Here is a 27,167-nt window from a genome sequence, read left to right as displayed (position 1 = left end):
TGGTACTTTTATTGGTTTCTTCTACCAAAGGATTAATGCCATAACAAACATTTAGAAGCTAAATTGCATGAGGGATTTAATTTTTAATTTAATTCTTGCCTCCTTGCCACGGTATTTGAGAACAGAATGAAAGTGATTCTTCCTTCCCCATTCAAACCCCCTTTCTTGTAACTAATTTTAATTGGCTACAGGACTTTCTTACATTTCTCCATCAAGGTTTCTAACTTCTCTATATATCTTTCAATAATGCTTTCATTAGAATTCTGATGGAAAGATAAAAGTTGCTTATATTTTTTTTTATAAAGCAAAAGTGATAAACTTTTCCCCCAAGAGATACGGATTTATAGGTACAAAAATAAATTAAAGCCCAGACAAAGAAAAGCAGTTTTTAATTTTTAATATTGGTGAGTATATTAGTCAGCACTGTCTGTGATTATGATATCTATTGTCCCAGAGCTAGGTCTCTCATTTTGAATTGTTCTGCCAAATGGTACTCTCTTATTTTTATAATTACAGTTTATTTTCAGTCCTATTCATTGTTTAACAGGAAATGCTGAAATGTACATGATAATGGAATTTAGATTTTGGAAACTACAGATTTTGCTTAATTTACAAGCACTCCTTCATTGTTCCTTTAACATTTAGAAGTTATCACAAGCTGTTATCTGTGAGATATATAGGTAACTTATTTCCCAATAGCAAAAGTTTCACAACTTGCTTTTGTTTAACTTTCTAGCATTTTTTAAATCAAAGAAAACCCCAATTTTTTGTTTAATTGGAGAATGGTAATTGCAGTGTTTATGAAGGCACTGAGCTAGGTCCTTTACATACATTTTCCTTTTTTAATACTCAAAACAACTCTTAAGATAGATATTATTCCCATTTTACAGATGAGGAAATTGAGAGTCAAAGATGAAGGAACACGTATAACTGCACACAGCTAATAAATAGTAGAATCAACCCTCCAAACACAGCTTGTCTGAACTCCAGCACTCATGTGCTTTCAACTGTATTGCAACTTAAACCAGTCTCTACCAATTAAATAATAAATAGATTGTTTTAAAGTATTTCATAGTCACAAATTTAGTTTCCTGAATTTACCATTTAACTGATTAAGCTAAGTGTCTTCCCTTTTACATGTTAACACAATTTTAACATAATTACCTCTACTGTCTTTTTCAGAATCCTCAGTTTAATAATACATCTACATATGTCATCTATGCTCATTTGCTGCGACAGATAGCCACCTTAGTGGAAGCTGACCATCATTTCCTAGTTCACTGGTGTAAAAAGTAAATCATTCTATAATATTAAGAGCTTTTATAGTCTCACAGTTTTAAGTTTGATATTAGTAATTCCACAGTAAAATATATTTGAATGTTTTAAGGTCTTTAGAAATGATGCTTATAATTTGCAGGGATTCAGAAGCCAATTATAAAAAATATATTTTACTACCACATAAAGGATAATTAAAATCTTTTTAATATAAGTAACCATTTTGCTTGTACAAACTCTTGAAATTATCCACCACTTTCAATGTTTGTATAACACATTGTTGTCATTGATTTTTTTATATCTCAGATATATGGTGACCTGATTCACTCAGACTTTACTATTTTAATGTATGTCTTTTTATTTCCTGTTTATTCACAAATCTCACCATTATTTACATAGTACTTTCTTCTCACCTAGAAACATCAAATTGAAAAAGTACCATAATTTTTTTCCCCTCAGAACTATATTCACATCAGCAAAGAATTTCCTCCATCATGGGTAAAAGCTAAAAAAGCAAAATATTTCCAAAATAAACTTTAAATACTGTCAGTTCTCATTATTCACAATAGTTATAATCTGCAAAGTAACTACAAATGCAGAATTAGCAAACATTGACTGAACCATCACTCCTTGGGAAAACACAGTGTTAGGTTCCTGAGAGCCTCTGATCACATTTTTGTCAACTGATCAATGTAAAACTGCTTTATGAGTGTTAAAGACACCTTACTTAATGAAAATTCTTAGCTCATTAACATTGAATTCATAACAGTAGCACTATAACTCATGCCTGAATGAAGCTAATGTAACACATATTTTCTCTGTAAGGTGCATCATTTCCTTCTTGTTTATAGGAACGCTAGCCAGCACTTTATTCACTATAGTTGAATGACATTTTGAAATAGCAAAATCACCAACAAAAAGCACAAAAATATGAAGAATGTGCCATTAGGCTGTGTAAATAGTCTGAGAAATAAAATAAGGCAGAGCATCTCCTTATTTGACTTCATCTGGAGATGTGCACATCAGGTGACTCAAAAGTTTTCACCATTCTTTTCATGTCCATGAATGACCAACAAAGCACAAGTATTGATTTTGAATTTACAATTAAATTTTAGCAAGTAGGCAAATTTACAACTACAGAATCTGTGAATAATGAAGATCGACTAAATATTGACAATCTTAAAAATTAAATTAACTAATCTTATGATAATTTTTGTGTTTGTTTCCTGTTTAATTAAGAAACAGTATTGATGGTAGGATTCCATATCTTTTAAAATGTTGGCAATTTAAGAAATAGAATTGAAGAGAATAGTCTAAAAGTTTGTTGTATAGGATATAGTTGATATCTAACAAATATATTAAAAAATAGAAAATGAGAATTTTGACTAGAATATTTTAAAATCTTTACCAGATTATCCCAGAAGAGGTTCAAACAATTGGTAGAGAAATTACTGCAATTTATTTCTTTACGCCTGTTTCCTGCAAAGCCTGAAGAGTTTCCACCTATAACCAAGTGTTCCTGGTGGATTCCATCAGCATCTAAAGTGTTGGCTTTACTTAGTAGGTTTTTATTATTCTATCTTTTCTTTTGTTAAATATTCAAGACATTCTTCAAGGATCCCAAAGTACTGTAGAGGCATTCTTAAATTTTAAACCATTGAAGGAAGAATTTGTAATTTTTTGTTTTGATGTTGGATTTCACAACTAATTTATAGCATGAAGAAAGCTTTGTGCTTTTGCTGAGTAGTATTCTGTAATACAGCTGTTTAAGTGTATATTGTCTGCTAAATAGTGATTCCTGAAAAAAATACAAATTTTCATTAATTACTGAGGACCCCTAGTAGAGAACACACTGGTGGGGAAATACATGAGTAGTTGGCCACTTAAGTATTCCTTTTACTTTATCTATGATCCCCATCACAAGTTTTTTAAAAGTAAGAAATTGTTAGCTGCCTTCTGACCCTAATGTTAAAATTATCTTTCTTACTGATGCTATAGTTGTTTAAAACTGAAGTCTCTTAAGTCAGGGCTAGCAAGTAGAGATTAAAATGTTTTTGTTATTAGAATGAATCATGTGCGTGTTGGAAAAGACCATTATGTTAGAATTTATCCTTACAGATACTGCAAACAATTTGGTTCGCCCTCCCCTTATTCCTTATACTGATTTCTATAATTCTACATTGGATCACATTGATCTCATGGAAGAATATCATACTTGGCAGAGCTTTGGAAACTCTCACAGGTACAATCAAAAGTTCATCTGATTGATTATTCACCTAACTGAAATACTGTTCAAAATAATGACTGCATTTTAAGTTTGTATGAATAAAATGTCCATGTACCTTTACATGTAAATGTAAAGTTATATAGTTTAGTTACACAGCCTTGCAATATCATTGTATTCAGGCATTTTCTTTTTCTGCTACATTTTGAATACACATGTTAATTTGGTTTGGGTTTAGTTAGTAGCATCTTTTCAAGAGGGAGAGGTTTTATCCTAGTATACTTTCTGGTATCTCATTATTCTATGTGCTATAATCTAGCGCAAAGGTCAGCAACTTTCTACAAAGGCCTAGATGGTAAATATTTTTAGTTCTGTGAGCTATATAGATTGTTTTGTTATTTTAGCACAAAACACCCTTAGACAATATAAATGAATGAGCATGTCTGTGTTCCAAATAACTTTATTTCAAAAACAATTGGTAGGCCATATTTGCTAGTGCCTAATCTAACACATTGATCACACACATATGTACACATACACACAATCACTACTTTTCCCCTTACTCTGAAGAAAAAGTGGTTGTGCATATGTACAGTACAAAAAGAATAGATATTACAGAGAAAGGACATCACCACAGATTATTTGATGTAATAGACTTTCAAAATACCTGACCAGATTCTTTAATGAACTGCATTTTTTGTCCAAACATCTAAATTGGATTAAGCTAGGAAGACTATCCCTAATATAATTTATTCCCAAACTATGAAATGTGTAGTAGATTATCTTTATTATAAAAGAGACCAAGAGATATAGATACAAATAAAACCACAGATGAGTTCGTAAATTATTTAAATTTTCCCGGGACACTCATTTATCATAATTGGCCTAAAATATAGAATTGTTTTCTGGACATATTTCAGCCCACATCCAAATAGTCAAAACTAAATAAAACTTTGTTCTGGGAACTCTGGTCAGTCTGATGGATACTTCTGGCAAAATTTATTTTATAAAGATATTTTTATAATCACACTTTTCTTACCATTTTAATATAATGTGACCACAAAACTGAGGGACATCTTTTAATAGAGAGCTTCCTCTAACCACTGTGCTCAGCAGTGTACCAAGAATAAACTGCCTACTTCTTGATAATTTTTCATTTGCCCTTGTAGCCAGCTTGAACCTGAAGTGAAATTTGGAGTCTTAGGGCAAGTCATCTCTGCCCGTGAGCAGCCTCATCTATTTATCTGAGTATTTCATGCATATAGCATCATTATCTTATGTAGTATAACAAGGGAAAAGTTAGGATGCACTGTTGTAAAGCATGTAATGAAACCAATGCATGTCCTACTAAGTACACTGCATTTTGTTTTATCTTCAAATTTTCAGTTAGCATTAGTGATTAGTGTATGTATCATGCACTAGTACTGAACAACTCCCTCCTATTTATTAACAGTTTTGTCCCAGAGTGAAAGCTGTCTCATGTTCAATTCATATGCTACCACCTGACTATTCAGATGGATTTCAACTATAACTGATAAATTTATTCTATAACTGAGCAATACCCCCCACCATACTGTAGTCACTTCTAAAAGTGACTAGTCTTACTCCTCTAAGTGTCACAGCTACCATACTCATTCTTTCTAAATGCATTTGTCTATGTATTTTGTGGCTTTTATACATAGCATAAGAGTGGATTCTGACACAGGAGAAGAGTTATTCTCACCTTTGATCAGTAATGTTATGTCTCTTCAAGTACATACCCACTTCATATTACCACACCATAAAATACCGTTCTTAAAGCAACATACTTTTCCTGAACTTTTCTTGCTCTTAAATTTATTACTTTACTTTTGTGTACTAAAGTTATTACTCTATTTCTTCATTTCTGATGCTCTTACATCAGAAATAACCCTTTAGTAATAGATTCATGTACTAATTTGAGCATATGAGTTTTCAGTCCCTTTCTCAACACACTGCCTCCTGGTTCTGTGCTGACCATGTGTCTCACAGGTGGTGATATATAGGTGACTATATAAACTGAAATTATTAGTATAATTAGTATAATTTTGCTAATAATTTTGCTAAAAATACACCATTTTGCTCTTTTCTGTTTTCACTTGTTGAGCAGGTTTTCCTTCTGTCAGTACCCATTCGTTATTTCTATAGCTGCAAAAAAAATCATTATTCAGAGAGACTCAGAACAACAGATGATAAGCATCGCAAGGGTAAGCCAGCTATAAAAATATTTATGCTGACTATAATCAGTATACTAAATAATTTAGTAAATAAGTCAAATATCTTGTGAATTGTTCTAGCATAATCAGAAAGTATTAAAAGTAAAATTCATATTATAGTTCCCCCAGAAAGTGCTTAAACCTGTTCACAATATGGAGGACAAGACACTCCTCATCTAATCAGCTTCTTTGTAGCAGAAGATTAAATGTTTCTCACAGATCCAAATTACTAAGAACTTGTCGACCTCATTGCATGCAAAGCTCCCACTCCAGGTAACCAACAGCTCACCAGTGAAAACTACTGTGATACAAGGAGGGTTCTAAAGGCAAATCACTCAAACCATTACAACATCTTTTAGGTTTTATGAAATTCAGACACAACCAAGAAATCAGATGATATAACAAAAAGTGTGTATCTTGGAGAACTGAGAAATATACCAAAGAAGGTGAAAAATGTTTTTGCTTTTTTAATTGGTTCCTAGGAAACCAAAATACATGGAGATCCATAGAAACTAGGTTAGCATAAGGCTGACTTTAGGCAAATTGTAGATCAGGATGAAGTTTATCTCTGGGCCTTTCCTTACTACTTCCTACCACTTGTGTTCAGCACAGCACAATAAAGTTATGTACTTTATCTAATAGATTCAATGAGCTTTTTAATTAGAGCTCTAGACTGTACATTTAAGTACTTGTGTATTTCCAGCTTCTACTTATGTAAAATGTTTGGTCACAACTTTAAGAATTAAAGGGAAGTTTGTCTATAGTCTTCCTAAAAAAGAGAAATGTAGAGTAAAAAGAAATGATTTCCATGTCTTGTCTAAAAATAAAGCATAAATTGTAACATTTTAAAATACTATAAAAATAAGAATTGTTTATTATTCAGTAATCCAGTTCCCAGAAGGTGAGTATTTTTTTCTATCACAGAGAAGGACAAAAGGTTTCAGTGACTGGTGACATCCCAAAGTCAGCTTACACTGAGTGTGAGACTATTAGAAGAAATTTTATTGCCTGTGGCTCCCAAGGGAATTCCAAAGCCACACTACCCCCCTGGAGAATGAGTTTAAACAGGTATATTTAGCACCAGAATTGTTACTTAATCTTGGGTAGATATTGGCTCAACGATTAACCTATGTAGTTAGTTGTTTTGGTATGTCCTCTTAGTTGCACTTGTATAATGTCATGTGCCTTTTTTAAGTTATTTTTAACTTTGGGCTATGATATGTTATATTTGAAGGAAAATATAAAGAGGTAGAAGTTTATCCAAATTTCTCTAGCAGATTTTTGTAATTCACAATTAAGACATTAAATGTTGTCTTATGGAATTTTTCTTCTACTTAAAAGAGTGGCAGGTATAGACTGTCACTAGCTACATCACAAAGCAAGAGAGGAAATGAGTAGAGATTAAAGAATCAAGTGACATTGTTAGTTCTTAGAAATGTTTCCCAACATTTTAACTTATAAATTGCCTTCCTACTTGGAATTAATGACTGGTGACTATTTTAAACAAGAACAACCTTACAGGTAGTTAGTATAAATAAGAGCTTATATACTACAATCTAAAGTTGCAGAAGAGGTATCCCTAAAAATGACTTCCTCTGTCAAACTGTGTAGAATTGTACCATTGTTATGTTATTTCTTTCATTTGGAGCATTTTGTGGTAAGTGTGTGTCCCTGATGGGAAGACTAGCCACTAAGCTTTGCTGCCATTAGCACCTGAATGTAAACTCACTTAGTGGATAGCTGCATTGTGACGCTCTCCAGGAGCTAGACTAGGAGCAGAAGGCCGGAAATGGTATGAAATACATTCATGACCGAGGATGCTATCCCAAATGTCTTTGGTAAGGGAGAACTCAGAGAAGCAAAAAGCTACTAAAACCCTTTAGCATTGGATATTGGAGCAATGGATATGGCTCCAAAATTAGAGTTTTGTTATAGTAATCTACAAATCTGTATAGATTTGAGATATTAAATTTATCTATTAAAGTAAATTACTGAATGTATTTCAAATGTCTAAAATGTTCATCTTTAATCTGCACAAAAATTCATTGTCATTGTTACCGAAGATTACCATATAAATATGTAAGCACGCAGATTTTATATAATAAATGACATTTCTTACATGTTTTAATATTTTTATGTACTCAGTGCTTACATTTTGATGAACCATGAAAAGTTGATTTTTTAAATTACCCAAGCATAACTATTGTTAACATTGTTAGTAAATTTTCTTTTAAAAAAGTCACTAGAGTTGAAGCAGTATTGTACACATAGTTTTGTTCCCTACTTTCTTCAGATACACCTTTGTTGTACTATTTACATAGTTTTCATGACCACAATTTAAATAGTTCCATTAGATTCAGTTAACTGAGTATGTCCTTAGGATATTTCTAAAGTTTTGTTTTTATGAATAGTACTGAAATAAACATCTAGTGGTATAAAATATTTTCTGGAATTCCCAGAACTGGAAGTATTAGGACAAAATGTGTGAACAGTGTTAAGGTCTATGACAAATGTTGACAAATTACTTTCTAAAAGTATCAATGAATTGTGCGTTTCTAATTATCTAAAATAGCTGAAGTCCAGGTTTATCATCAAATGATTTAAATATTCCCATTTTATGTCTGTATTTATTAAATAGGAATCTTTGCTATTTAGTAGATAAGACATAGAAACTGTAATACAACATTCTTAATATAGAGGTTGGATTATTTTTCATCCTCCATTTTGAACCCCTTTTGGTTATCATTTTTCCCAAAGTGAAGTAATAAGTTATTTTCACAAATTAGGATGTATATAATTGATTTTATGAAACTGTATGAGAGGTGGCATTGACAAGAATTAAGTAATTTTGACTAATGTGTTTAAATGTTTTAAATAGAACTGTAGTTTAAGTAAAAATGAAAATGTTTGCTTTCTTATTTAATTAGCAAAGTCTGGTGGATAAAGTATCTCGAAGACAGAGACCTGATATGAATATGTTATTTCTAAATATGAAAGTAAGGCGGACACATCTGGTTAGCGATTCACTTGATGAGGTATAATTTATTCCAAAATGGTATTAATTGATTAAAGCTTTAAATAAATCCATAAATGTGACTTATTACTAAAATCTTGCTAAGCTGTATTTTATTTCTATGCCAATTAATTGTGCTTCCTTAAATTTTGATACCATTGTTAATGTCAGTTTTATATAATTAAGCCTTATCTTCATTTTTTGTTTAGTAATGGTTTGTTGTTAATTCCCCAGAAAAGAATTTGATATAGAACCCTTAAATGAGTAATTCATGTTTATTAGTATGTTCTCTGGATTCTAGACTCACCCATCTCTGTTACTGGTTAGGTGTATAATAAGTCATTTTAACTTTTCCAAGCCTTAGATCACTCATCTACAAAACTACAGGTCTGACCTACAGGTTATATTGCATCTATTCAGGTTCACACAAATGTTGATTGCATGTATATGTATTATAAAGTTTCCTGCTTGAACAGTACATAAGCCAGACCTTCATGTAGCTATGAGAAAACAATAGCTGATTTAAATTGGGGGGGAGTGGTACTGAGATTTTGAATTCAGGGCCTTGTGCTTACTAGGCAGGCACTTGACCACTTGAACCACACCCCCAGCCCTTTTTTACTACCTTAGTTATTTTTTAGGTAGGATCTCGAATTTTTGCCTGGGACCAGCTTCAGACCATGATCCTCCTTGCTTATGGCCTCCCTCTTAGCTGGGATCACAGGCATGTGCCATCATTCCCACGTTTTTGCCCAGGCTGGCCTTAAGTGGTGATCCTTCCAATTTCTACCTCCCATGTTGCTGTGATTACAGGCATAAGCTACTGCCCTTGGCCTGTCTATGTGATATTTAAAAAAAAAAAAGTTTAGTGCTGGAGGAGTGTTAAAAGTAAATGTGTTATTTTATATTATCATCTGCTAAATTAAAATTTTGGAGGCAGTAACCTTAGGCAAGGCTCCTGACCTAATTCTTTTTCCCCTTTTATAAAGCAAACATAATAACACCTAGCTCACTGGCAAATTTGTTATGGATGGATGGATGATGGGTGGATTGAATGGGGTTTTGTGATACTGTAAATAAGATAATGACAGTTCCCAGATTTAAAAAGTGAATTCTGTTTTCACTGCCCTTTGTTCTCTTCTCTATAATTTCTCAAACTAGTTAACCCGGAAAAGAGCAGACTTGAAAAAGAAGTTGAAAGTTACATTTGTAGGGGAAGCTGGTTTGGATATGGGTGGCTTGACTAAAGAATGGTTCCTTCTTCTGATTCGCCAGATTTTTCATCCAGATTATGGTGAGTATTTAATTTTTATGAACAGTATTTCCTTACAATTGTTAAAGTAGTAATCCTTATTTAATCTAATCTAATTTTATAGGCTTTGTCAGCCATGAATGTCAAATAATTATTTAAGGACTATTACTTACATTTTTAAAATTTTTTGATCAAGTTAATGATTGAAATGTTATTTACTGATAATCCCACACAAGATATATCAAGGCTGAAAGTATGCATTTATAAGGAAACATCCATATCTTTCCCAAATAGGCCAAATGCATGAAAATTTGTTTTTAAATAGCATTCAAAATTTAAAAATTAAACTACAGTTTGCTTGACACCACTAGTATTTGAAGCCTCTTTTTAAGCAGTGTCATCTTAACAGGAATTCATGAATTAATTTCTTAAGGAAAAAATAGGCTTCTGAAATTTAAATTTCATTTTATTTAGAGAAATTGCCTATATAATTGTTAATGTCTGTTAAATGCCTTTCTTCAAAGAAGGGTTTTTAGTGGTTTCTTATTTGTTCCTACATTTTATGTATTATTTATAATATACATACAGATATATGTAAATAAAATCTTTTGGTAATGGGAAATAGGGATGACATGGATAAATTGAAATCTCCAGATAACTTCAAAATTACTTTTTTTTTTCACAGTATTGGGGTTTTAACTCAGGGTCTCACACTTGCTAGGCAGGCGCTTTGTCACTTGAGCCACTACACCAGCCCTCAAAATTACTTTTGATAGGGCCAGATGTCTGGCTCAAGTGCCTGCCTAGCAAGCATGGGGCCCTTAGTTCAAATCCTAGTACTGCCAAAGAAAAATACTTTTGAACAAAAACTATAGTTTTTATGGAGTTGTTTGTCTTTTTACCACTCTTCTATCCTCAATTCAAAGAACAATAAAATTCTCTCTGTCTCAGTCTCTCCCCAACCCCCCAACTCTCTGATCTCTCTCTCTCTCTCTCTCTCTCTCTCTCTCGATCACTCTCTCTGAAAATTTCAGTGTGTGTGTGTGTGTGTGAAAATTTCAGTTTGTCTGTATGATCTGTTAAAGAATCTGTAAATTTTAAACATGGAAGATGATGCATTAACTGAACTATTGCTAAAATGATTTGTTTCTAATAACATGAGATGTCGTGTACATTTTTACTACTTTCATTTTTTTAATCATATGAACAAAATTATTTTCTTTTTTCAGGCATGTTTACATATCACAAGGATTCACACTGCCATTGGTTTAGCAGCTTTAAATGTGATAACTATTCTGAATTTCGATTGGTTGGAATTGTATCCTTTAAACTTTCCACTAGGAGGTGCTACTAGACTAGACTAGAGATTTTTTTAAGTATTTTTTTTCTATATTTTAGAAGAGTGTTCGTTTAGAAATATAAACATTCTTGTCAAATTTATTAATAGATTTTCTGTAATCTTTATTATATGTAATATCACAGCTATATAACATCAGTAGATTTAATTAAAAGGAGTGGTTGGATTTTTATTTTTCTGAAATTTTTATCATAAAAGATTATTTCCTATTTCACGTATAATCTAAATTATCAGATTTTTAAAACTTTTTTAAAAAACCAGTATTTTCCACTTGTAATACAGTGTTTTTCTGTTCTTTCATTTTGTGTTTATTTCACTTTGTTTACTAAATTGGAATTGTGGAAATTAAATCTAGTTCTCTAACATACCCCCAAATCATGAGACATGAAGGAGGCATCCTTAAAAATTGAAAAGTGAACGGTGGGATGTTTGAAGCATACACCATTATTTTCTAGTGTGTGTTTTTATTTTTTATTTTATAAATCTATTTGTCGTCCTCTGATCTCTATCAGATATATTGTGGAAGGCATTCCTGCACTGGGTGAGAAAGTAGATAAGATGCCTTTTACATTAACTTTTTAAATTCCAAGAAATATAATTGTAGCAGAAAGGAGGAAAGAGTAAATAAATGAGTAAGCACCAGAGATGTAGAAATTAAAAGAGAGGAAGAAATTCCACCTTTAAGAAGCTTACCATCTAAATGAATAGATGAGATCAGTAGTCTGTTCTCAAGAGTCAGATGACTCTCTCTGTCTCAGAACTAAAGAAGGAAAAGATGAAGTATATTCCCCCAAGAGGAGATAGAAATTTTAAAATGGAACAATTACATTTGGTTAAGATGAGACTGGAAAGAGTAGAACAGCTGAGCTAAGAGCATGGTGAGGAAAAAGGTCTGAGTTGTAATGGACTTAGTAAGCACACTGGCAGTTACAGAAGATACCACCAGAGAAAGAACTAAGAGCTCTCTTACATACTCTTTGAATGTCTGTCTTTGTTGTATTTGTTGAACTAAATCCTGAGGAATGCTTATAGAAATTGAAAGAGAAGGTAGCAAGGGAAAAAAACTACACATTGAAACAGTAAACTTCTTTTGAAATTTTCCTTATATTGTTCTGTCTGATGGTCTAAAGTATTAAATTCCACAGTACAGAAGAATGCTTAATAATTCTTGGACTCCTATTTTTTTATTTATTTATTTTGTTGGTGGTGATAGCACTGGAATTTGAGCTCGGGACCTCTTGCTTGCTAGGCAGGTGCTGTAGCACTTGAGCCACTCTGCCAGCCTTGGAATCCTATTTTTATTCTATCATCTACAGTATTGAATGTGTTTCAGCTTCATTGAAGGCCCAGTCATTGGGGCTTCTCACTACACTATGACCTATTTAAATTTCCTAATATCTGTGATCATGCTTTACATTCTTATATCACAACTTAAAGAGTTGGGTGATATTTTGACTTTGTAATATTTGTAAAAAAAAAAAAAAAAGTATTATATCTTAGCTATTATACTTTTGAATTGATGTCATACATAAAATCATGACTTTACCAATTATTTTTGCAATAGATACTAGTTTTATTCAGTCATTACCTAAAAGAGCACACTAACCATGTTTACATGTATATTCCAAGCTAAACAATTAAATTTAACGTTAAATTATGCTCTCACATTATGTGTTCACCACATACATACATACACACAAACCTATAGAAAGCAAAAGTGATACCCTAAAAAGCATGATACTGTATAGGAAAAACGTGAGATGATAGTGAATTAGGGTCATGTCAATAGGAAGAAAACTGAAAATTTGGAAGTAACAGGCAAGACCAGTGAGATAATATTGTTGGTTCTTGTATAGCTAATATTTATATATTTTGGGACCAAAAATTTGGTTTATTAGTTCTGATAATGTGTTTCTGTTGTTTTTAAATATGGTAAGACCTTGGAGTTTACAAGAAATGTTATAATAAAACATGCAATAATAATTGTAAAATGTTTTGAAGATTAAATGAAGAGCTATAATCTAACAATTTAAAAGGGAGCGTTGGAATTAAGAGTAGTGTTTTTAATGTAGGACAGTGCAAGGGTTTCCAAACTCTACTCTTTGTACTACATGACACCTCAGTGGCTCTAGCAGAAAAATTACCCCATCCCCATATCTGCTTCAACCAGAGGAGGTAGATTTAGTGCAAAATGAAATGTTACACTTCTGCCTGGGAGAGTATCCTGTAGCAAATCCTACCCTACTTTCTCACTGTGAAAAACCTGCCTTCAAGCTTATAATTGTTTTTAACTTAATGAAAAATTCTTAGAAGTCATCACCATAGTAGTGGATCATAAATTATAACTACAGAGATTATTATCATTTTTGCTATTATAAGAATATAAGTATATTAGAACATACTTTCAATGTCTGTACCTTTGAACACATTGGTCAGTCTATGGTTACTCATAAAATGGCATAGCTATTCTTTATTATCAACTTTCATTCTGCCTTAGCAAATTGAAATATTGGCAATCTTCCAGTGTTTTAGAATTGTTTTCAACCATTAACTCAGTTCATATGTTTAGATTCCTTTTGAGTCTATATAATGTATTACTTTTTAAATAACTTTATATAATAATTGACAATTCAATATTATGAAATTTTTAGCTAAAACCCCTCTTTCAGGAAATGGATGTTACAATCTGCCATATAATTAAAAATAAAGCATACAAAGTTTATAAACATAAAATCTGTAGCTTTTTAACTTTGACACTTTGAGTAAACTCCAAGCAACTAAAGCCTTTTTAAGTTTTAATGTAGGAGACTACTTACCCTATTAGTTTATCAATAGCATATATATATATCCATGAGCTTTTTCATTTCAGCTCTTTTAACACAATCTGTATTTAATTTTAAAATAGTTAAAATGAGTATTTCTAAAATCAATAGTGCATTCTGCAGTGAGCTCTGTATAAACTCTTGCTGCTGCTTATAAAACTATCAACATTCATGTCTAAATTTAGAAAAAAATTTATATGTTAAGGAGGTGTTTTGGTTTTTTGGTGATACTGGGGTTTGAACTCAGGGCCTCACGCTTGCTAGACAGGCATTCTACCACTTGAGACACTCCACCAGCTGTATGTTAAATAATTTGTAGAAATGTCTGAGATTCCTATCTATTGTGATCTTAGATAAGCTTTGCTAGGGAAATCAATTAAACACCTTTTTACATGACTTGGTAATCAAGGAATTATATTTCATACAATAAAAGGAAATTAAGTCAGAAGAAAGGAAATGTGTGGACTAATTAGAAGGTTAGTGTTAAATCTGAAAGAAGTAGACTGCATAATTCAAAACTTATTTTCGTCATGAATTTTATGTTAATGCTTAACATTTAGAATGCATAGCTCATGGGACTAGCTGTTTATAACAGTATCACCTTGGATATTCGTTTCCCTCCCTGCTGTTACAAGAAATTATTGAGCCCTCCTATCATTCCAAGTGATCAAAATACACCAGTAGGCATCTGCAGTGTTACCATTGATGACTTATGTCAAATTATGCCTGTAAGTATAAGTTATTAACATCTTGTCCCTCAATGTTAAGTCATCTCTCTTCTACCTGCATAGTCCGTCTCCTCCTAATGCTATTCTTATTTTAAAGTATGGTTTCTCTCGACCTTTGGAACTCCTCCTTTTTCATCTGAATTTCCCCTTTCTAATAAAATCAATAAGTTAATTGAGATGATAAAATTCCAGTTACCAAAGTAGAAATGGTAAGTTAGACCTTCTTTACAGTAACACACTTTGCTGCGTGCTTGAAACAAACTTTGAAGTCTTGAGAGACAGTGATGTGAGTCCAGGCTCTGCCACTTACTAACTTTGTGAACTTGGATGAATTATTTAATCTTTCTTAGCTCTAGTTTCCATATGTGAACAATGGGAAAGTTTTTATTAATGATTAAAAGAAATGATGACAATCATCAAATCTTTTCCAGCTTAGAAATGTATGAAAACTTACAGTTTTAAAGGAATGGAAAATTAATTATGCAAAGTATATAAGATAATTCTAACCCACACTGTTTTTTATCTTATTTTAATAATTTAAATACTGGGTCAGTTCTATTTTTAAGTCTTTATTCATAGACAAGTTGAGTTATAACAAAATATATAAAAAGTTTTCTTACAGTGTTCTCAACTTTTTCTTAGAAGGACATGGTAACTAAAATGTACAAACTATTTAACATGTGTGAACTGTATGTTTTATGTTTAAAAGATGAATCTTAAAACAGCATTGTTTTGTAAGACTATTCATAAACAGTAATGTAGTAGCTAGCTGTGAATTATCCTGGAAATCACAGCAGAGGCACACTTAACCTGCTGCTTAAGAATAGATCCTCGAGTTACACAACTCTGTGATTTGAACAGAATAATTTCCTTCTATATGGCCAGTAATGAATTTTTTGAACCTTTGAATAGTAGAAATTGTAAAACATTTTGTGTCCTGAAAATATATCTCAAATATTTATTTTGAAATCTGAAAGAGTTTACTGTCTCACATGTAAATGAACACGTCAGTGTACTTAACTATTTGAAGTCATGCTAATTGATTTAAAAAGACAGACAACAGATTTCTTTTTATAGGAATTAGCCCATGGATTAAGTGAACTCTTATCATATGAAGGCAATGTTGAAGAAGATTTCTACTCAACATTCCAGGTACTAATAAGGGCACATAGCTGTCACCTTTATCCCGCAAATATGAAAAATGCCATTTGCTACTCAACGTTTGGTATTAGAAAAGATGAACAAGGGTTAATTAACACATAACAGTATACTTCTTAAAGGATATTAACCTGAAAAGTAGAGACAGTGAAGCAGACACATGTAGATGAGCAGTCGATGAAAGAGCTTAAAGAAAATTCACCAAAGGCAAGGTACTGCACTGGGAAATTACATATTCCCTTGACTCAGTGACTTTCTCTGAGCTTTTCCGCTTCAAAACTAAACCTCTCCTATAACTTCAACACAAGAAGTTAAAAGTAGCAGTAATGGGTCAGACCAAAACACTCTCACTCCCACTGCTCTTAGAATAGTCAGGAGACAGAAATTATAGTGAACCACACAGTTCACAGCCCTGAGTGTTGGCTAGGTGGCCACCCACATTTTGTGAGCATCATTAAAGTATTTAACTGTATTTAACAGATAGGGTTAAGGCCCTATTTTTTTTTATCCCAAAATGATATCTCTTAATATAAATGTCACAGTAGGTTCCCATTTCCATTGTTGTGTATTTGAAGGGAGGGAAAAAACTACTTTTTAAAATTTAGAAACCTGTTCATTGAAGCCTTTTACTACATCAATAATGCCAGTGAAAATACTGTTATGTTATTTCCTATCAGGTTTTTCAAGAAGAATTTGGAATAATAAAGACATATAATTTAAAGCCAGGAGGTGATAAAATTCCAGTCACCAATCAAAATAGAAAAGGTATATTAGATGCCATTTTTAATTCAAATGAATTAGTATTTACAGTTACTTTTACTATATATAACAGATGTAAAATTGCTTTCCAGAATATGTACAGCTTTATACTGACTTCCTTCTCAACAAATCCATCTATAAGCAGTTTGCTGCATTTTATTATGGATTTCATAGTGTATGTGCTTCAAATGCCCTAATGGTGAGTTTAAAACTCTAAATTAAGCTTTTGGTTAGGTTTTGTAATGGTAAAACATTGGCAAATAATTCCTTAAGTATTTTGGTATATAATATTTCAAAACTAGAAAGTTTTCTTTTAAAAATAGACTTAGAAATTAAAATAGCTCTCCCACTTCAGCCTTACTTCTCTAGATTTATTTAAAACAATAGGCACTTCATTTTTTTCTCCCTTTTTGCTGTGTTTTAAATTATGTGTATAGGGCTTTAAAAACTTTCCCCAACTAGACTGAATAAAGCAACCCAAGGGACAAAGCGCAGAAACAGAGTTAACACATAGATAGCTCTAAGACAAAAGCCACAGCCTCTCACCAATTAAGAAGTATTTTGTGTAATTGCTTCGTGCTTTCTCAAAGGTCTCTCAGCAACTCTGAATTTTCTCTTACCCATAGGAGATAATTTAGCTCTAGACACATGGTGGACTCTTAGGCTATCTTGACCTGCCTTAGCCATGTGAATTTGGGTTAGAATGCCTTGTTGGAAATATACAGTATCCTTCACCCCACTACCCAAGGTACACACCATCATGCCTGTTTCTCCTTCAGTTTTATTGTGAAGGATTGGAGGAAAGTCTTTCGTTTGAATTTTTTTTTTTTCTTCGTGGTACTGGGTTTGAACTCAAGACTTCATGCTTGCTAGGTAGGGCACTCTACCACTGAGCCGCCCCACCAGCCCTTTTTTGTGGGTGGATATTTTCAAGTTAGGGTCTTGTAAACTGTTTGCCTGGGGCTGGCATTGAACCATGATCCTCCTAATCTCTGTCTTCCAAATAGCTAAATTATAGGTGTGAGCCATTGGCATCCAGGTTCAATTATTTTTCATAGAGGAGAGAAATGAAACTATGGAGGTTGTTACTTCAGGGCAGAAGGAGGTAGTTTACCTTCTCTCTTGTTTGTTGTAGAGTAACCTTTGCAACATGTTTATTTTTGAAAGCACCTCTGAAAAAGAAGTATTTTATTGAGCTCTAATTGTTTTAATTATAATTTACTGATAGTTAGGGGGATGAACAGAGGGAAAATCAGAAATAAATGGCATAGCATGATCTCTGTTATTGCAGTGCACATAGAAGGTCTCATATATGGGATATTGGTAGGAGCCAAGCAGATGAGTGAATGCTAGAGTTTCATGCTGCTTTTGGAGAAGAGTAGTTTTGATTTATGCTAAGTCATTTACTTTTTTTTTTTTGACAAACTTCTAGTTACTGTTTCATATGTTAGAAACCTTAGAAGCAAAATACCATGCTACAGCAGGAAAAATATATAAGTGGAAAACAATTTTCTTCAAAAAACTGTTTGGATTTACTAATAAGAAAAGTCATGATTTTGTGATTTGATTTCCTGAATAGAGTTTACATTCCATTTAAAAACATCATATTTGTCTGGGTGCAGGTGGCTTATGCCTACAATCCTATCTACTTGGGAGGCTGAGATCAGGAGGATCATTATTTGAGGCCAGACCCAGCAAATAGTTTGCAAGACCCTATCTCAAAAATACCCTACACAAAAGAAGGGCTGGTGGAATTGCTCAAGTGATAGAACGCCTGCCTAGCAAACAGGAGATCTTGAGTTCAAGTCCCAGTGCTGCAAAAAATCATTTTGGGGTGGGCATAATGGTGCATGCTTAAACCCCAGCTACCTGGGAGGCACATGTAGGAGGGTTGAGATCCAAAGCCCATCCCAGTAAAAGTCAGAGATCTACCTGAAAAACTAGCTAAAACAAAGAGGGCTAGGGGCATGGCTTAAGTGATAGAGTACTTGCTAGACATGAGGCCCGGAATTCAAAACCCCAGTGCCACCAAAATAAATAAATAAATAAAACACCTTTTAAATTATTTTTGACAAACAATTATTAACAGCTGCTTCGTCCAGAAGAGGTTGAAATTCTGGTCTGTGGAAGTCCTGAACTAGACATGCATGCTCTGCAGAGAAGCACTCATTATGACGGCTATGCGAAAACAGACCTAACTATAAGGTGAGTTCTTATACTTCCGGTGGGGTTGTAGAAGAATGAGCAGAACAATGTGGTTTGCTTATTTGTATAACTTACAATTTTTTAATCAATTAACAAATATTATAGAGTCCCACACTGTCTTACTTCTTCTCTAGAAATATGAGAACATTAAATATGAAGTAACTTAGCAATCTCCTTGGAAGAAAACTATATAAATAACTTTCTACAAAAGTATAGTTTTTGCTTTAAAAAATTAACTTTGGTCCTAGAATTTCAGGGATGCTATACTTATAAATATCATTTTTAATGTCACTGTTGAAAAGTAAGACTTACAAATTATATCTAAGACAAAATGGGTTCTATAAAGCCTAACTGATGTGTAGAAACTCATCCTTTAATTTTACATTAAGGATGTGTGTGTGTGTGTGTGTGTGTGTGTGTGTGTGTGTGTATTTTCTTGTGACGGGGCGGTACTGAGGTTTGAACTCAGGGCCTCACACTTGCGAGGCAAGTGCTTTACCAGTTGAGCCATGCCCCTAGTCCATGGATGTTATATATGCTTTATACTATTTCATTATGATTTACATGGCTTTTGTCAGGATATTTTATGTAAATTTTCTTCTATAGGTACTTTTGGGATGTTGTGCTTGGATTTCCTCTTGATCTTCAAAAGAAGTTGCTACATTTTACTACAGGAAGTGACAGAGTACCTGTAGGAGGAATGGCTGATTTGAACTTTAAAATCTCAAAGAATGAAACTTCTACTAATTGGTAAATTTCTAGATTATAATTTTTATTTTTAATCTATACTTGATTGCTAATTTGGAATTAGAAGATTCATGTGTCTGAAGTCATTCTCATATAAAAATCTTTAGAGTAAATGTGGCATTGAAATGAAAAAGACTTTGGCTGAAAGGTCTTTTTTGACATATACCAGTACTACTAACTGATAATAATTCACTTCCATCAACTTTTTACTTTGCTAGGTTAAATCATTGCTTTGCAGTCTATTTTAGAACCCAGGCTCCTTTGTCATAGTACTATCTAACCTTCATTTTTATGTAAATATATTTTTTATTTTTAGAAAAAAATACTAAATTGAGGTTTCTTGTTTGGGGTGTGTGGGGGGGAGTTGGTTGACTCTTACACTTTGTACCAGAAGTACTAGTACTAGTCTTCTTTTTTCTTTTTTAAGTTTCATACTCTTCACATATGAAATGATAGTAATGATAGCTTTAAATTTGTTTCTAGTAGTGTTAATAGATTAATTAAATGCTGATCTTCTTACTCCTTTTCCCAAACACCTTGTAATTTCTGAAACTAATTTCAGTAGGCACAACTTTGATTATAACCATTTTTTTCTCCTGCCCCATACATTGAACATTTCTGAGTATTTTCATTTTAGAAATTCAGTCTGTCCTTTACTTTCCTAACTGCCACCACCTTGACATAGTTACTTTTTTACCTCATTCCTAGCTTATTCAAATGCTTTCCTGGTCTACCTGCTCAGGTTCTTCGCTTTCTAATTATGTTACCCTATTAAATTCATTTTCCTTAACACTGATTTGAGCATGATATTTTCTTGGCTAATAATAGGTTTATTGCTCCCTTTGCTCTAAGTTGTAGAATCCAGAACCTATCAGATAAGCTCTACAGGCTTTCCTCCAAGCTGTGTATCAGAGTTTTCATTTCTTTCCATGCTTCAATCAGTAGGCTCTTTGGCTGAGTCCTTAAACACATTTCATGCCTCCCTTCCTCCATACTTTAAGTTGTTCCCTTTATATGTGGTATGTGCTTGTCACCTCTCCTGAAACCCAGTTTTTTGTTTTTTTAAAATATGGAACACTTCACAAATTTGCATGCCATCCTTGTGCAGGGGCCATGCTAATCTTCCCTGTACCACTCCAGTTTTAGTGTATGTGCTACTGAAGCGAGCGCTGAAGACCCAGGTTAATGTGCCTTACTGTGTGAAGCCAAAAGTCATTATTCTTTAGAGAGAAGTGATGTGCTGAATCACACTTTGTCTTAAGTCATTTAGCTCTTCAAGGCAGAGGCCACGCCTTCTATCTTTGTATTTCCCATGTAGGCACACACTTAGTAAGTTTCTTGAATAAATATTTAAGCCAATATCAGGACTATACTTAAGCCAGGTGCCTGTGGCTCACTCCTGTAATCCCAGCCACTTGGGAGGCAGAGATCAGGAATGCGGTTCAAAGCCAGCCTGGGCAAATAGCTCACAAGATCCTATTTCAAAAATACTTGAACACATACACACACACAAAAATAAAAGGGCTGGCAGAGTGGCTCAAGTGGTAGAGCACCTACCTTATAGTCATGAGTTTCAAATGCCAGTGCTGCCCAAAAAAAAAAAACTTAAAAAGCAAAAAATTTACATATATGTATAAAATTAAGAAATTTTGGAGTAATATTTACAAGGACCTAAAATGAGAAAACTTTAAGCCTTTTACATACTTATTTGCTCAATAAAAATTAATTTTTCAGAATATTTCATATTAACAAAATAGTTTAAAAAGGTAATCTAAGTAATATATTTTAATAAAGGTGCCATTACACGTAAACCTTTCCAATTATTTCAGTGATTATTTTATAAACTAACATGGCTTACTCATGAATCTAAGGGATAGCACTAGAACTCCCAACGGGAACCAAACATAGGTTAAATTTAGCTGGCCATCAAAGACACATGACATTTCAGTTTGACCCAGTAAACAGTGTCCCTCAAAAGTCAAGGACAAAAATCCAACTGAACAGGGAGTTTCCATTTCTTCTATAAGGCCCATCTTTGAAAATCTATTAGATTTTTGCTAAACAAAAATGTTAAGTTTTTGGTGGGTACAGTGTCTCGTAGCTGTAATCAGAGCTATTTGAGAAGTAGAGTTTGGAACAATCAAGAGTTCAAAGCCAACCCATGCAACAAATTAGTGAGATCCTACTTCAGCCAGTAAAGCTAAGCATAGTGATGCACACCTGTCACAGGAAGTGTAAATAGGAGGATGGAAAGCTGCGGCCCAGGGAATAAATACAAAACCCTATTTGAAAAATAACTAAAGAAGCAAAAATGGCTGGGGGAGCATGGCTTCAAATGGTAGAGTTCTTGCTTAGCAAGTGCAATGACCTGAGCTCAACCCCAGTACTGCCAAAAAAGTGAAAAACAAAAAAGTTTAATCTTTGTATATTAGATATGTATATTCCCATGTTCAATTTTTCTTCATCAATAAAATGAGCATAAGAACCACTCTTTAGGTTGTTTTGAGGCCTAAATTAAATGAAACAATTGCATGCCAGAACATTCAGCACAGTGCTTATCAGAGACCAAGCTCTCAGTAGATGCTGTTCCTAATAACTCTAGTCCTTTGGTATAGAGAACTTTTGCAGTTTAGAGTCAAATCATAGGAAATCATTTAAAATGTTCTCCTTTTCTCTGGTGTATTCCCCATTTTTATTTATTGACTTCTCTGACAGCTATTCCAATGCTGTGGACTTAATTTAAAAAAAAATGAAGGCAAGGGTCTAAGATGCCTATAGAAATCCTGAGTGAAAATCGCAAAGTCATCAGGTTGAGAGTTAGGGGAACTGATCAAAAAGTCAGAGGATTAGTGTCACCTGTGCACTGAGGCTAACAGCATTAAAAGTGTTCTTTTTATAACTTTTGACGGTCAAGACCAGAATATCATGACATGCTGTCTTCTACTTTGCTTAGGTATTTTGTGCAGATAGCTCTTTTAAACAACCTAATTGAATAGTTTATGCTGTCATGTTGACTAAGAAACTGAAATCTGGAGACATTAAGCAACTCAAAATCCCATAGCTATAAGAGAAGCAGCATTCAAATTCAGATCTCTCCTACTCCAGACAAATGCTTTTGAAATAAAAATTTCATGAGAGCAGGGTTATTGATTGTCTTGTTTGTAAACATAGTCTTAGTGTCTAGAATGGCACCTGATACATAGTTAGGGACTCAAATATTTGTTCAGTAAAGGATGTGCCATCTCTTAGCATAATGAAATGGAATTGAATGTATCTGGTGTTTTCAAAAGTTCCTTAGTCATTTTGTACATTTTAAGAGTTACTATCCCTTAAAAACTTATTTTTCCCCTCTAGGTTACCTGTGGCTCACACCTGCTTTAATCAGCTTTGCCTTCCTCCCTACAAGAGCAAAAAAGACCTGAAGCAGAAGTTGATCATTGGAATCTCCAATTCAGAAGGCTTTGGACTTGAGTAACCTAGAAGACTTGAAATATATTTTATATGTAGCATTCACTTCCCTCTTATTGTGCCTTTAACCTTTTCATGTTTCTGTCTCAAAACATTTTCACAAAGCTCACCAACTTTAAAATACTGAGATTTTTTTTTAATTGAATATGAAGTATGTTTAGTGAAGGCATGATTTTTCTAAAAACCCAAATTTTTTGAGTGAGGAAAAGACCACAATGCAGAAACAAATGTGGGTCCAGTTACTCTTTTTTTATAGCACTTTATTATTTCCATAAGTAGTGTCACAGGTGTACCACTGGGAAAGCAGAGTATAGTGAGGAACACATTTATGATACAGTTGAACCCAGTGGCAGATCATGTGCTGCCAGCACACTGTAGCAAAGCAAATAGCTACACTATCTTTAACATAGGCATGTAGCCATATTTTCATATAGAGGTAACAACAGTATAATTGCAAATGCAGTTTACAGGGTCTTTTGATATACTGGTTTTGGGTTCTATAAGATTCTTTTCAGCTGTTGCTGAACAGCATGTATATAAGTACATACTAGCCTAAGAATAATGGGATTTTGATAGTGCCATTTATTGCTAAAGATTTATTTTTACAAAGTAAATTCAGGGTTTTAGATGTGTATACAGCTTTTACAAACCAATAAAGATGATTGTGCAAGAGTATTTTCAGACTAATTGGATTCAAGGTTATATTCTTTTAAGTATTGTTAATCTGCATGCACATTGGCAGTAAACCAGTTACTTGAGTACTCTGTAATATTTCTATAATGATCATATCTTGAAGATCAAGATAATAGAAAAATCAGATCTAAGTAATCATTGATGAATTAAGTCAATTACAAGCACAAAAGAAAAGAACTACTTTTATATATATTTTGATTGATGTACAAGACATATCTACATGTTTTGATCACCAATTGTACTGACACACTAGTTTTTGGAAAAGATAGGAAAGGTATTTGACAAAAGTGAATACAATAATAACATTTATGTCAAAATGGTGTGGCTTGGTGTGAAGATAAAGCTCAGCATTTTGGCTGAAATGTTTGTTTCTCACTGGATTCCAAAGGTAGTAAATTCAAAGGTACCCTTGTTTTTCATTTCTAATACAATTGCATGTTAAAAAAAAAACTGCATTTTAAGTCACAGTAAATATTTTTTTTAATTTATAGCAAATGAAGCAGTTTTATTAGCATGTCATAAACATTTCCAGATCAACTTCTCTTATTCTTTGAGTACTTTCAGAGAAAACTCTGAAGTTGTATTTGCAATAATAATGAAACCAGCATTTAATAACCAGCATATGATTCATATGCAAATAAAACTTTCCAGAAATCTTACCTAGTCAGGCCATTTCCTTGTTACTATACTTCCTGCACCCAACCAGCAGAAGTCTTCAAGGGTGAGGAACCAGTCACTTGTTTTCCTACAGTTCTGAAACCAACCCACAAGTCTTCAAGGGAAGAAAGTTAACTTCATTTACTATTCACTGAAGTGACTCTCCTTTTCCATTTGAATATACTATACAGTGTATTTCTTTTTAAAAGTCTTGGAAAGCCTAAGAGAGTTAAGGGCATATTAGTTTAGTTTAGTTTTGTTTAACTCTGCTTTTAATTCCATATGCAAATAAAACTGCTTCTCTTAACACTGCTTGAAACTAGAAAGTAAGATGTTTAATGTAGGTTACTACTAATTAATAAGCACAAAAGAATCATGTATAAGAAACCAGATTTAAGTGTTTTAAGTAAAACATAAAGTTTTTATTTGGTAGAGATGACCCATGGAAAAATAGTGTTGGCTTGGTCTGCATGTTTAATGATGTGCTGTATATCAATAGCTATGTCACTTTTAAGTAAGAAGTACACAAGCAAGCCAAATTTTAAGTGACAAAATCCATAAAAAACTGAAGAATTTTTGTTGTCTGTTATTAAGTTGAAATTTATAACCATTTGTCACTAAGTTGCACATTACCTTTATTTATTCTCTTTTTAGTTTACAGTGTAATAATACCTCATTTAAAAAAGTAAAAACCACTACTGTTACATTTTACTAATTTAAACAGCTAGAAAATCCATGTAGTTCCTTTTTTTATACACACTCTGTTAATGAATTCTTGATTTTTGTATCTGCCACAGTAAATTAAAGCATTACATAGTATTTATTGATATTTATAAATTGTCTTGTTCTTCTTCTAATCTTTAATATTTTTAAGGTGTAATTGGAAGTTGTTAACATTTCCCCTTTTTTGTACAAATCTGTATTGTATGAAGTTAATTTCTGGATAAAATTTTTCAGATATGATAATTACACAATCAGACTTCAATTCATTTTTTTCAACACTAGGCAATTAATTAAAACCATAGTTTTAAAATGGAAATGGAAACTATTCTTTGCACTACTCTGTCCCTTAAACTAGTGATTAGGAAAACTGCTAACACATAGCTTCAAAAGATGTGTGTTGACAATAAGTATAACAACCCCCGTAGCACATTTCAGGATGAAACTATGTATATCCAGTATCTGGGTGACCATGAGATTTCCCACCATGCGAATGTGTGAGACCAGTGAAGTGTGCCCAGAGTAAACTGAGTATGACCTTTTATTGGCTGCACATAGACAAGTTCAGATCTTAAGTGTTCCTCCTCAGAGCCATCCCTTTTGGCCTTTTTCTCTCTTGCCCACATATCTTAAGCTTAAGCTTAACAGAAAAAGAAGAAATTATGAGAATGTAGGAAAGAATGCTATAGGTGATCCATATGCAAATAACTTTTAGTAGTTTAATTCCTCCTAAATAACTTTTAGGAGTTATTTCTTTATTCTGGATATTAATCCTTTGTTATGTTAGGAGCTACAGTGCTTCAGTTTGAGCCCCAGATCTGCCAATGACTATGTGATCTTGGAAGAAAGACCAGGGTAGGTTTTCTTAGGGGAGGACACAAGATCAGTCTACCCGGCTGACTATACGTCCTTTACTCTGTTGCTTGGGCTTTGGCCAGACTACCTGGATTTACCATTTACTAGCTATGATTCCTTGGGAAACTTAACTTCTCCATTCCTCAATTATAAAATGGAAATAATCTGTAAGATGAAAATAATAAGCCTACCTAGAATTTGTAGGGAAGAGTAAATGAATCAATGTCTGAAGCATTCACACAATACCTGGCTTATGTTAAGCAATATAAAAGGATACAAGGCAGTGCTAATGGGGAAACACCTTAAACCACTACTTCTAAAACTGGATTTAACCCAAAATTAATGAATGTAAGGTGCTTTTGAGGCATTAAAGTTGTGTGAAGAAAAGCAAGACTTTAGAATTTATCCTTTCTGATGTCTTACTAGGCAAGGGTTTTTAATACTGCTTTATAAGTGTGTGTAATAAGATTATTTATATATTTATAAATTTAATGGGTCCGAGAAATAATTTAAATAGAAAATAAATTTAATACATAATAAAGAAGCATCTTAAATCAATGGGGGAAATGGAATATTCAATATATGATGTAGAAAAAATGATTTTTCAATAATTATAGGAGAAAATGAAGTTATATCCCTAATCTGTACCATTTTTTCTTAAAAGTTCAAAGAGGATTTATAAAATGTAATGTGAAGAACAAAATCATGAAAGTAGTAGGAAAAAAATCGCTAAAGATTTTTTTCTTTATGATTCTGGGGTTGAAGTGCCCTTCCAAAGTCAATATGATCAAAGTACGTTTTGTGTGTGTGTGTGTGTGTGTGTGTGTGTGTGTGTGTGTGTGTGTGTGTGTATGTGTGTATGAAAATAGCAATAATGAAACATACTAGAAACTGTTATAAAGGGGAATTAAAAAAAAATAATATTGGTGGGGTGAATTCCATCAAATAACATGTGCATGTGTGTAAATACCACAGTGAAACCCTTTTGTACAATTAATTC

The 27,167-nt window shown here is 33.0% G+C and overlaps 1 protein-coding gene and 1 non-coding gene across 5 annotated transcripts in view; one reads left to right on the top strand and one right to left on the bottom strand.

Moving 5' to 3' along the window:
- Hectd2 (HECT domain E3 ubiquitin protein ligase 2) overlaps nucleotides 1-25,031 on the top strand; it is a 69,090-nt gene extending 44,059 nt beyond the window's left edge. Inside the window, exons 8-21 of one of the 4 annotated variants that reach the window (XM_020169990.2) lie at nucleotides 1,183-1,292; nucleotides 2,687-2,835; nucleotides 3,394-3,517; nucleotides 5,628-5,724; nucleotides 8,661-8,768; nucleotides 9,908-10,040; nucleotides 11,228-11,316; nucleotides 14,747-14,905; nucleotides 15,983-16,057; nucleotides 16,741-16,828; nucleotides 16,915-17,021; nucleotides 18,912-19,027; nucleotides 19,634-19,777; nucleotides 23,129-25,031. In XM_020169990.2, coding sequence (XP_020025579.2) covers nucleotides 1,183-1,292; nucleotides 2,687-2,835; nucleotides 3,394-3,517; nucleotides 5,628-5,724; nucleotides 8,661-8,768; nucleotides 9,908-10,040; nucleotides 11,228-11,316; nucleotides 14,747-14,905; nucleotides 15,983-16,057; nucleotides 16,741-16,828; nucleotides 16,915-17,021; nucleotides 18,912-19,027; nucleotides 19,634-19,777; nucleotides 23,129-23,249 — 1,620 coding nt within the window. In that variant the 3' untranslated portion in view covers nucleotides 23,250-25,031. Of the gene's footprint in view, nucleotides 1-1,182; nucleotides 1,293-2,686; nucleotides 2,836-3,393; nucleotides 3,518-5,627; nucleotides 5,725-6,657; nucleotides 6,802-8,660; nucleotides 8,769-9,907; nucleotides 10,041-11,227; nucleotides 11,317-14,737; nucleotides 14,906-15,982; nucleotides 16,058-16,740; nucleotides 16,829-16,914; nucleotides 17,022-18,911; nucleotides 19,028-19,633; nucleotides 19,778-23,128 lie in introns of those variants that run through there. The other 3 variants (XM_074078783.1, XR_012449693.1, XR_012449694.1) reach the window with 3 other exon arrangements.
- LOC141425167 (U6 spliceosomal RNA) lies at nucleotides 20,838-20,944 on the bottom strand. Its single transcript, XR_012450259.1, has one exon. It is a non-coding gene; the product is annotated as a U6 spliceosomal RNA (small nuclear RNA).
- Nucleotides 25,032-27,167: the final 2,136 nt, after the last annotated feature.

The sequence above is a fragment of the Castor canadensis genome, chromosome 7 (genome assembly GCF_047511655.1).
Source record: "Castor canadensis chromosome 7, mCasCan1.hap1v2, whole genome shotgun sequence".
Lineage (NCBI taxonomy): Eukaryota > Metazoa > Chordata > Mammalia > Rodentia > Castoridae > Castor > Castor canadensis.
The sequence above is the reverse complement of the archived record's forward strand: the minus strand, read 5'-3'. Positions and strand labels throughout refer to the sequence as shown.